General features: G+C 41.8%; 1 protein-coding gene across 9 annotated transcripts in view; it reads right to left on the minus strand.

Annotated features, from left to right (window-relative positions):
- Positions 1-1,018: 1,018 nt before the first annotated feature.
- The window catches only part of dnajc24 (DnaJ (Hsp40) homolog, subfamily C, member 24), a 36,123-nt gene continuing 24,842 nt past the window's right edge, over positions 1,019-12,299 (minus strand). For 4 of the 9 annotated variants that reach the window (XM_061772904.1, XM_061772905.1, XM_061772902.1 and 1 more), the window contains exons 4-5: positions 11,565-11,633; positions 7,048-8,570 (exon numbers count right to left, since the gene is read on the minus strand). In XM_061772904.1, the coding sequence (XP_061628888.1) occupies positions 8,368-8,570; positions 11,565-11,633 (272 nt within the window). In that variant the 3' untranslated portion in view covers positions 7,048-8,367. The other 5 variants (XM_061772910.1, XM_061772909.1, XM_061772908.1 and 2 more) reach the window with 5 other exon arrangements.

Consider the following 12,299-nt stretch of genomic DNA (forward strand, 5'->3'; position numbering starts at 1 on the left):
GGACCCGGGTACCACATCTCTCGCCCGGAGTAAGCTGGGATAAGCTTCGGCATGCCCGTGACCCTAGTGGGGATAAGCTGAATGAAAAATGGATGGATGGACATGAGGTACATTGAAATCATATCTATTCTCTGTCTTTCATTCATTCAGAAACCATCGCTAACAACATGAAATTTGCAGCTACAACCTGTAGTCCTGTAGTTATTTTCTCTCTCTGCTCTTGGTTCCTCACCTTTTGACAGCGGTCTCCTTGGTAGAGGGTGATGGCCGCCCCAAAGAGAGGGAGTTTTTCCTTGCCTCCGTCGCCATCGTGCTTGCTTACGCGGGCTTCAGTTGGTTTTCTTGACTGTGTGAGGAGCGTGGGTCACTGGTTCTACATCTGCCCTTTATGTAAAATGCCTTTTGACCACATCTGTAGACTGGCGTTTTGTGAATAAAATTTACTTGGCTACATATCAAACTCCTTGAATTGTCAACAGCTGGGTCGTGACTAGTTAACCAAATTCGAAACACAGAATTGAAAACCAAACCATGACGATATATGACAAAAATTATGTCACTTTTAAAACAGACAAATGTGTCCAGCATGTCCTGGGTCGAGGTTGGCCTTTCGGCTCAGCTCCCTCTTCAACGTGAGAGACCAATACAGAGTCCGCATCGCTGCAGACACTGCGCTGATCCGCCTGTCGATCTCAAGCTCCATTCTTCCCTCACTCGTGAACAAGACTCGGAGGAAGGAACATGGATGGATGTTTTGTTGTAAGTGGCAGTAAAAATCTGCCAATGGAACTAGTATGAATTGACTTGATAAGACTCTTAAGATCTTGTGTCTTAAAACAAAGACTGCTTTTGTCTGGCTGAAAATGTATATAAAAAATATACATATATATATATATATGTGTGTGTGTGTATAAGTGTGTACACACACACACATATATATATATATATATATATATATAGAGAGAGAGAGAGAGTAAATAAGTAACGTAAGATGTTTTCATCAGGAATAAGATACATCCACTAGGTAAAATTTTCATTTTTGCAATGCACAAAATAAAAATACAATAAACATTGAACATTTACAATTTGTTTCACATGGGTATCAAATGTCAAACATGACAGATCAAGACAGACCCACCAAATCCTGAAAATAATATTGTGAAAGTGTTTTTGTACAGACCTGAAAACTGAACCTTTACGTTCCCAGAAAAAAATCTATTTTTTTTTATTAACTGCAAATCAGTGTTGATAGCTCTAAAGTGTTGATAGCATATTGACAATATGCCCTTCTTGTAATCCCTTGACCCTAATCCCAGCAAAAAACGTTTGCAGTAGCTCTTGCCATTGTTGCTACATGCATGCTCATACAGGGACAGTGAACAACTGATGAAAAAAATATAGTGCCTTTTCTTTTCTTTTTTTATAGGATATTCTATGATTAAATCCATGTATTGAGCATCGCCTTGCCAGCTGAGTACATGAAGCTGGATAATAAACCTGCTTGCTGGTTTTCTCTGTGATGCGGTGTGGATTTGATCGATAAAAAAAGAGACAATAATGTGATGGCCTTCCATGCAAATAGATGAACAGGACAGGGGACAGGTAGTGAGGGACGCATTACACAGATGGAACAGGGCAGGGAGTTGTTCCCCCCAGACGATTGGCGACCTAAAGTATAAACCAATACACATTACTTATGTTTAACCCGGACTGCTGCAGTTTAGCAACAGGGAAGTTACTTTTCATTAGTTTTTGTTCTGTTTAGTGCACAGCACTCTTTCTGTGGGTACGCCAACCATCCATCCATCCATTATCTGTACGGCTTATCCTCCTTAGGGTCGCGGGCATGCTGGAGCCTATCCTAGCTGTCTTCGGGCTAGAGGCACCCTGAACTGGTCGCCATCCAATTGCAGGGCACATAGAAACAAACAACCATTCGCACTCACATTCACACCTACGGACAATTTAGATTCTTCAATTAACCTACCGTGCATGTTTTTGGGATGTGGGAGTACCCGGAGAAACACCCACGGAGGCACGGGGAGAACATGCAAACTCCACACAAGGCGAGGCCGGGTTCTCAGAATCTCTGAGGCAGATGTGCTAACCAGTCGTCCACCGTGCCGCCATCTTCAGTATATACTATATATACACCCTGAACTGGTCGCCATCCAATCGCTGGGCACATAGAAACAAACAACCATTTGCACTCACATTCACACCTCTTTTTATAACAGTAAAGACATAAACGACTTCAAAAATATTGTTTGAGTTGCCCAATTTACATGTGTTACCCTTTAAACTGCGGATACAAGTGCATAAATAATCCTGACTACTCATTAAACACATTACACGCTTGTCTTTATAAAATCACAGTAACGATAGACATACAATATTTCTAACACTTTAACAAATTCAAATTAGCATCTTCAGAAAACATGTTGCAAATCATAAACCTTCATTTCGAATACTTAAGTGGAATGAAATGTTGGCAAAATATTTTTTTCCTCAGAAACAATTTTGACCTTTTAATGAATAACAATTGCCAATAATACAAATACTCTTATGAGTAAAATTAATTCCGAAATTCTGTGGGCCATGTCTTTACTGTTACCGATCAAAATTATAAGATGACACGTAGAATCACACATAAACATCAAAAGACGCCCAAAGCAGGCATAGTATCCTTTTTACCTTGTCCTCAATTCTCTTAGACACAAATAGGGTGCTGGGGGTGGGGGGTTGGTGTTATGTGATAATTCCTAGCTCTACCCGCAATTGGTCACACACATATTAAAATGGCATGTTCATATACAGTATGTAACCCTTAAATATACATCGGCGGTACGGTTTCTTTTTCTTATTATTTTATATAATTTTATCACTCTTAGCAATGGTTTCTGATCTTTATTTTGCCCACTACATTTATTGACACAAGTAGCAGAATCACTAAATAAGCCAATGCATATTGTGGGGAAAAAAGGGTGATTTTTACTAGGAGATAAAATATTGATTAAAAACAGAAAGGAAAAAATTATTTACACCGTAGAGGTACAGGTATGGGCTTGAGTCACATAAGGTAAAATATTATCTGCGACAAAACATAAGGTAAAATGTTCTCTGTTTTCCCAATAAGGCATTTCTCCGATAAGCCTCGTGAAACAAAAAGTGAAATAAAGACATTAAATTACATGCTTCCATGTGAACATTTTTAACTTCAACTGTGAACCGAGCCCATGTGATTGTTCGTTACAAACGTGCAACAAAATGATTGCTACATTGAATTGTCTTGTGCGTGCGAGAAGGGAACGGGCTGGTTCGATAAATGGTGTTGGGGGATGTTGAAAAGTGATCTAAAGCATGCTAATTCTAATTGCAGGTGGTGTGTGAGTGAAAGTGATTTTGTTTCTTTGCCCATCTCTGTGAGTCTCTGTGTCTGTCACATCAATATTCTACCAAACCCCTCATTTAAACATCAGCTGTCAAGTCCCCCGCCCTCACTTTGGATAATCTCCAATGCTACTGACCACTTTTGCTGATTGTGATGAAGAGAGAGAGAGAAAAAAAATAATAATTAGTGCAGGATTCCAAAAAATCGTTTCCACTCCTTCTTGTGTCGAACTTTTCACTTTCTTGGGCATTCCTCTTGCAGCTCTGCGAGGAGAGTGGCATAGCCACATGGATTAAAGGGGATAAACGATGAGAGATGATCAGCATTCAGAGTCTCTGTCAGCTGTGACCTTTGCAGGTTGAGTGACCAGAGAGAGAAGAGTCATTACCAGTCTTTATCCCTTTGTGTGTCTGTCGCAGTCCTGCTGAGAGGAGAATAGCTCTGTCATTTAGGGCACCACTTCGCAATTTGGGGTTTGGCACCCCTGTGGGGTCACAATATACTGTCATTTTGCCGGGTCACAGAATGCATTTGTACTGCAAAGATTTGTATTTTTTATTACTTTATACTTTCTGTGAATAATAAGCACTGTAGATACCATATAAATTAGAAACTGATTGTATATTTATTTGATTATTTGTTTTACGATGCCAGAATTTTATTTTTATTGACAAGCCTTCAAAAAGTAGTCTTCCTTTGTCTCTATAAGACGCAAAGAAGCCATTTCTCTTGTCTTGTTCTATTCCAACTCCTGTAACACAAAAAGATGATTTGATGGTATGTTTATACAGCATACACAATGGTAAAGGTGTTCACACGGCAGTTTGTTGAAATACATGGAAAAATGTTCTACAATTATACAATCTAAATCTGCTACTTGACGTACTGTGGATATAAGGAGTCTACACATGCCTGTTTGAATGCCAGATATTTGTGATGACAAAAAAAAAAAAAAGGCCAAAATAATTACTGAACTTTTTGCCATTAATGTGATAAGCAAAAATGAAATCTCATGAGCAGAAGCAAAAATAAACAGCTGAAATGTGGTTGCACAGGTATGGACACCCTCATAACTGGGGATGTTGCTGGGTTTAGAATTAATCACATTCAAACTCATGTTAAATGAGTCAGTACACACCTGCTGCCTTTTAAGTAACACTGATTAACCACAAATAAAGTTCAGCTCTTTCCTTTCCTTTCCCTGACCTTTGCTTTTTAGCAGAGGCCTAAAGGTTTTGTGCTAATACAATTTGAAACTGTTCCCAATTTTCACCACTTCGAGGAAGGCCCCAGTACCATAACAGCTGAAGAAAAACAGCCCCAGAGCATGTTGCGGCCACCACCATGCTTGTCTTCAGGTCAGGTCACATCCCAAATACTAGCAAAAGTTGGTTTGACAAAATACTGGACCTTTAATGAGCAGTAGTGTGTTTGCCCCAAACATACCTTTTAGACTTATGGCCAAAAGGTTGAGCCTAGGTATCATCGGACCATAACAAAATGTCCCAAACAAGTGAGAAATGTTACAGTCTGATGAAAACAAGGCAGAACATGAACCTTCAGACTTCCACGAGGAAGCAAAGAAAACATAAAAATCATGAAAGCTACGAGAACATCTGGAATTTGTTTTGGGGTTCATCAGAGGCACTTTAAATAGTGGTAGGTATGTGTGTGCTGCCTCCCATTTAACATGAGTTTGAATGTGATTGGTTAATTCTGAACACAGCCACATCCCCAGTTATGAGGGTCTGCACACTTTTGCAAATACATTATCTCTGTTTTCCTTATTTTTACTTTCCCTCTCAAAAAGGAATGTTTCTTTTTAGTTGTACAGGTTATGTCATATAATTTTTTTAAATTTTTATTACCTATGAGGCTCATTGTACATTAGAAGAATGTCGTAGCACACCACCCAAAAAATGAAATGTCTCAAATATTATACACACACACACACACACAAATAAAAATAAGTATTTAACACGTCACCATTTTTCTCACTAAATATACTTCAAAAGGTGCTATTCGCATGAAAATTTCAGCAGATGTTGGGAACAATCCAAGTAATCCAGACATACAAAGAAAGTAGAACAAATAAGATCAGAAATTAAGTTCTGTGTAAAATGACACAGGGAAAATGTATTGAACACAAGAAGAAAGGGAGGTGCAAAAAGGCATAGAAAGCCAAGACAACACCTAAAATCTTTCAATAATCAAACAGCAATCCAGCTCCTTGTCAGTGCAAATGAATATCAGCTGGTTCAGTCCTAATTGATGGCCTTCAAAAAGGTCTCATTGACAAGGTGTGAGTCAAGACACATCTCAAGAGAGCTGTCGCAAGACCATCGCAAACTAATTATTGCAAAACAACAATGGCATTGGTTATAGGGGCATATCTAAGCTTCGGAACGTTCCAATGAGCACGGTTGGGGCCATAATACGTAAGTGGAAAGCCAACCATACCACCATGAATTTGCCTAGATCAGGTGCTCCTCGCAAGATTTCAGACAGAGGAGTGCAAAGAATAATAATAAGAAGAAAAAGAGCTGTCCAAGAGCCAAGGACCACCTGTGGAGAGCTTAAAAAAGACCTGGAATTTGCAGGTACTGTTGTCACTGATGGTATAGTGGTGCATTCGCCTGACTTCGGTGCAGGCAGCATGGGTTCAGTTCCAACTCAGTGATGGTGTGAATGTGAGTTTGAATGGTCGTCCGTGTCTATATGTGCCCTGCGACTGACTGGCGACCAGTTCAGGGTGTAGTCCGCCTTTCGCCCGTAGTCAGCTGAGATAGGCTCCAGCGCCCCGTGACCCTAACCAGGATAAGCGGTGTTGAAAATGGATGGATGGATGGATGGATACTATAATGCACACCACGTTTACCAACAGTGAAGTTTGGAGGTGGGAACATGATGGTGTGGGGCTCCTTTTCAGCAAATTGTACTGGTAAACTTCACATTATTGAAGGAAGGATGAATGGGCAAATGTACCGAGACAATCTTGACAAAACTCTGCTGCCATCTACGAGAAGGATAAAAATGAAACGAGGGTGAACATTTCAGCAGGATAATGATCCAAGATATACCGCCAAGAAAACTCTCAATTAGTTTCAAAGAAAAAAAATAAAGCTGCTAGAATGGCTCAACCTACCACCTGACTTGAATCCAATCGAAATCTATGGAAATAACTCAAACTCAACGTCCATAAAAGAAACCCACGGAAACCTTCAAGATTTGAAGACTGCTTGTATGGAGGCATGGGCCAAACTCACACCAGAGCAATGCATGTGACAAGTTTCTCCATACAGGAGGTGTCTTGAAGCTGTCATTGCAAACAAAGGCTTTTGTATAAAGTATGAAATAAACACCAGTTAGCGTGTTCAATACTTTTTCCCTGTGCCTTTTCACATTACACACAACTTTATTTTTGAGCTTATTTGTTGTACTTTCTTTGTATGTATGGATGACTTGAGTTGTTCCCAACATCAAATTTTCATGTCAATAGCACCTTTGGAAATATATTTGAGAAAAATAGTGACCAAATGACTTCACCAGACTTGCATTATTCATTGGAAATTGGAACGCCAAGGTCAATTCCTTCGTTTTTGTTGAGAGTTGAAGACATTTGGGTTTCAGATCAAAAGATGAATATGAGACAAAAGTTCAGAATTTTAGTTTTTATTTCATGGTATTTACATCTAGATGTGGTTAACAACTCAGGACAGAGCACCTTTTGTTTGAAACCACCCACTTTTCAACTGAGCTAAAGTATTGGAACAAATATTAAATTAATTTAAAGTGAATAACATTTAATATGTGGTGGCATAACCCTTACTTGCAATAACTGCATCAAGCCTGCGACCTATTGACTTCACCAGACTTGCATTCTTCATTTGAAATGCTTTTCCAGGCCTTTACTGTCTTTCAGTTCTCTTTCAGTCTCTTTCAGCTCTTGTATGTTTCTGGGGGTTTCTCCCTTCAGTCTCCTCTTCAGGAAGTAAAATGCATGCTCTATTGGGTTAAGGTCTGGTGACTGTCTTGGCCAGTCTAAGACCTTCCACTTTCCCCACCTGATGAAGTCCTTTGTTGTGCTGGCAGAGCATTTTGGGTCATTGTCTTGTTGCATGATGAAGCTTCTCCCGATTAGTTTGGATGCATTTTTCTGTAAACTGCCTGACAAAATGCTTTTGTAGACTTCAGAATTCATTCGGTGAGCCCGTTCCGGAAGCACCCATGCAAGCCCAAGCCATGACATTACCTCCACAATGCTTCACAGATGAGTTTGTGGGTTTTGGATCATAAGCAGAGCCTTACTTTCTCCATACTCTGGCCACAGCGCCAGTAAACAACAGTGGCCAATTCTGGAACTAACATATCGGGAGTTTAAGTGACAACTGGCAACTATATTTGTCCAGATGGTCCGTTACTCCCGATATCTGTTAAATTGGGGTCCTTTAAAAGTCGAGGTTCCACTGTACAAACAACGTTTTTTGTACAGCGTGCATTTTGAACGTCTGACAGACCACTCACTAACTTGTCTAGTCTCGTCTCATCAACAAATCCTGGCACACGTCTCGTCATGATTTAGTGTCAGAATCTTGTTTGGCTCATCACTGTCACGATGTTGTCATGAAAAAAAAGGGCGTCAACGAAATCATCGCATCATCGCTATCGTTGACGAAAACAACACTGGTTCAAGAGCAGGAGGAAAGTCTAGATTTCTAGACTACCGGAGACAAATTCCTTGTGTTTTTTTTGGACATACTTGGCAAATAAAGATGATTCTGATTTTTCATTCTTTTGAAGCCTCATTTTATTTGCTTGGCGATTTTTTTAATCATTTAAATTTGGTAGGGTTCTTAACTACACTTCTTTGTTGTGTGTCAAATTTAGAAGACATTTTCACTTCACAGGGACTTTGAATGTATAAACAGAAAGGGGTGAAAAAAAATCCACAGAAGGATATTGATGTATTGTCTTTGTCATTGACATTGAGAATTTAGCGTCTTGTTATTCAATGACAGTTTGACATAAACACTGAGAGAGCAAGTATCACAGCATACAACCACATGTTGGCTCTCATTTGTTTTCTCTTCAACATCATTCTCTTGCCTCCATTTCATCTCCTCTTCTGTCAAGTTGAATTGTCCACCACAGCGGCAGCAGTATGTATACACACACTCATCTGAAAAGTACAGAATATTCATAAAACTATTATACAGTAAAAGAAAATAAATATACTATAGCTGAATAACATTGAAGTAAGTTTGCAGTGTGAATTCAGAGGGTCCCACACTTAAGCAGAGCTAGTATTTTCAGTTGTGGTCAGATGTTTGAGGGTTTCTGCAGGATTCATAGAATTAAATTTCATTTAATTTCCGTTCTGTTCCAGGGTTATCCCGATGCGTTCCCAGGTCAGCCGCGAGCCATAGTCTCTCCAGCATGTCCTGGGTCGGCCTCAGGGCCTCCTACGGGTGGGACGTGCCCGGAACACCCCAAGGTGGAGGAGTTCAGGGGGCATCCTAACCAGTTGGCCGAGCCACCTCATCTGGCTCCTCTCAATGTGGAGGAGCAGTGACTCAACTCTGAGCCCCTCCCGGATGACCAAGCTTCTCACCCTATCTCTTAGGGAGAACCCGGACACCCCTACGAAGGAAACTACTTTTGTTTCCGCATCTTGTTCTTTCAGTCATGACCCAAAGAGCTTGTGACCATAGGTGAGGGTAGACATGTAGATCGACTGGTCAATCGAGAGCTTTGTCTTCTGGCTCAGTTCCTTCTTTACCACGACACACCTAAACAGAGATCACTGCAGACATTGCACCGATCCACCTGTCCATCTCACGTTCCATTCTTCCTGAGACTTGAACTCCTCCACTCGGAGCGGCATTTCTTCCCTGACCCAGAGGGCACTCCACCCTTTTCCCACTGAGGACTATGGCCTCATATTTGGAGGTGCTGATTTTCATCAGAACCACTTCACACTGCGAACCGCTCCAATGAGAGTTGAAGATTACAGCTTGATGACGTCAACAGAACCACATCATCTGCAACAAGCAGAGATGCAATGCTGAGGTTACCAAACTGGACCCCTCAACGCCTAGAAATTCTGTCCATAAAGGTTAAGAACAGAAATGGTGACAAAGGGCAGCCTTGGCAGACTCGAAACCTCACTGGAAACAAATCCGTCTTATTGCCGGCAATGCAGAACAAACTCTGACACCAGTCATACGGGGACCAAACAGCCTTTATTAAGGGGTCAGGTACCCCACACTCCCGGAGTACCATCCACAGGACCTCCCGGTTTAGCACCTTCTCCGAGCCCACAAAACACATGGAGACTGGTTGGGAAAACTCCCATGCACCCTCGAGCTGGTCACTTTTCCAGGGCCAGGATGAAAACCACACTGCTCCTCCTGAATCTGAGATTCAACTTCCTTTTTTTTTTTTTTTTTTTGTGCTGTTCGGCTGTTAGGTCAAGCAGAATGGAGGATCTGTATCCCTTTTATGCTGGAACAGTTTTACTGTGTCACAGTGGAGTTTTTAAGCTGCCGCTGTGGTTTCTTAGTATTACAATTGATATTTATTGAGAATCAGAGTCGATCAGTTGAACAAAGTTTCTCGAGGGGAGTGAGAAACGAAGACAAAAGACAAAGCACTAATTGTAAACAAGATGAGAAAAGTAAATCATGACATATCTAGAAGAATTAAACATTAGATATGAGTGTTGTATGGGGCAGTAGTGCTACACCCTGTGAGGGAAGGACAGGACAAGGACAGGTAGAAGACGGATGCAGGACAAGGGTCGTGATCCCGGCTGTACAACTGAAGTGTGGTGGGAGTGACTATGTAAATTATAAAAGTCTATAGGACGAGACTGCGAGTGAGGGGATACCCAAGCAATTTGCATATTCAAGAGTTATTTGTCGCAATAAGTGAGTGGCCCCACACCCAGCGAAAAAGTCCCAGGGTGTTTGCCTGACACCGTTTCGCATGCACAATGACCGACAGAAGTGTCCTGTAATTGCTGTGCCTGCACCGCGGTGGCTGAGGACCCCACCCAATCAATCAAGAGGAGGGATCAAGCACTGGAGTCCACCCGAGAGCAGCTCCGCGGACGGGACACGCCCCACACTGAGGGACCCAGGACGGTCTGCCGGCCCCACCGAGGCGCCCTAACAACCGGCCACCCAGAGGAGGCAGCAGGGATCCAATGCCACCCTCTCAGCCAACCCCCACCCCCCTACGTGTCCCGCCACAACCCCCCCTTCACCTCCAGGAGAGCAAGACGTCCCCCCCCCCTTCCCAACCTGCAGGGTCCACGATGCAGCCAGCCCGAGGGCGAGACGGTGTCCCTTGTTTGTTAGAAAGGAGGGCGTACAGGGGCGCCCGACAAGTGAACGATAAGGGGGAGAATCCAGGGAGCAGCCGCGGGGCATGAGAGGGGAGACCCAATACCAAGCAGTCATCCAGCCCAGGGGGCCCGGCCTCATGAGCAGGTTAAGAACAGAAATGGTGACAAAGGGCAGCCCTTATTAAGGGGTGCGGTACCCCATACTCTGAAGTTCACACAATGTTGTAGAGGCGTGTCAACCAGGACAAGCCCACAACAGTTGGATCTCATCCACCCCCAGGGCATTGCCATCGAGAAGCTTTTTAATCACCTTCTTGACCTCAACCCTAGAAATAAGATATATTGTTATATTGTCTGTCTAAATGTGTTGCGCCACTATTTGTCTTCAAATATCTGTTGCTTAAAGGGTAGTAACACTGCAACACTGCTGCCATTTGTTTGCCCGCCTATGGCATTTTGCATTGTTTGTAAGCATTAAGCTAATTAGGCATTATTCAGGCAAAGCAGTGGTTGTTTTAAATATGTGGTTGTTTTAAAAACACATTAATTCTCTTTAGTTTATGTTTATGTTGACAATACACTTCAACTGGGAGAGGTAATAAAAAGATTGAAGCCTGCTGTGAAATGAGTTAAAAAAGCCTACTTCGACCAAACAGCGCTCGTATGTCAAATTTATGCTCGCAAATCAAAGCAAAAAATAAAATAAATAAACAATCTAAAAAAAACCTTGTAAGTCGGGTCACTCGTATCTCGAGGCACCGCTGTAGTTTTTGTGTTAGAAAATAAAACAAATTAAAATTATACATTAATTTCATGTGTACTTACCCTGGTCCCACGTCATGTCCTCCAGTGAGACTATGCAGTCAACTGGCCAGTCCTGTTTAAGTTCTCGAGCTGAAGAAAAACAGAAGGAATTGGGCAACTTTTTCTGGACTCTGCATAATGTCATTTTATCAGCTTAATGAGGCTTTGGCTTATCCGGATTTGCAGGTCTTGTCAAGTGAATCTAACATATGTTTATACGAAAAGGCCAAACCTGAAAAAAAGATGAATGAATGAATTCATGCAAAAGACAATTTATTTAAGAAGCAAATCACTTCATTGTCACTTTTGTACTCTTCAATTGATTCGGGAGACTTTGCAACACACTGTTAAAAATTGTGAGAACTATGATTTGTTTTTCGTCAATTGTAGATATTCTGGAACACTTCCAAAAAGTCATTTATTTTTTACCACTTATGTTCAGTGGAGTTTTAGGGAAGCTGGAGCCTATTTCAAATGAGAGTGGGCCAGATTCAGACTACACCCTGGATTAGTCGCCATTCAATTGCAGGGCACATAGAGTGCTTTAAAAAATTATTAGACCACCACCCAATGTAAGGTTTGTGCCACAGCTGCCCCAATTGGTAATTATCAAAATATTGTTAATGTTTCTGTGGCGGCACGGTGGACGACTGGTTAGCACATCTGCCTCACAGTTCAGAGGACCGGGGTTCAAATCCCCGCCCTGCCTGTGTGGAGTTTGCATGTTCTCCCCGTGCCTCCGTGGGTTTTCTCCGG

Source organism: Phyllopteryx taeniolatus, chromosome 5, assembly GCF_024500385.1.
Source record: "Phyllopteryx taeniolatus isolate TA_2022b chromosome 5, UOR_Ptae_1.2, whole genome shotgun sequence".
Lineage (NCBI taxonomy): Eukaryota > Metazoa > Chordata > Actinopteri > Syngnathiformes > Syngnathidae > Phyllopteryx > Phyllopteryx taeniolatus.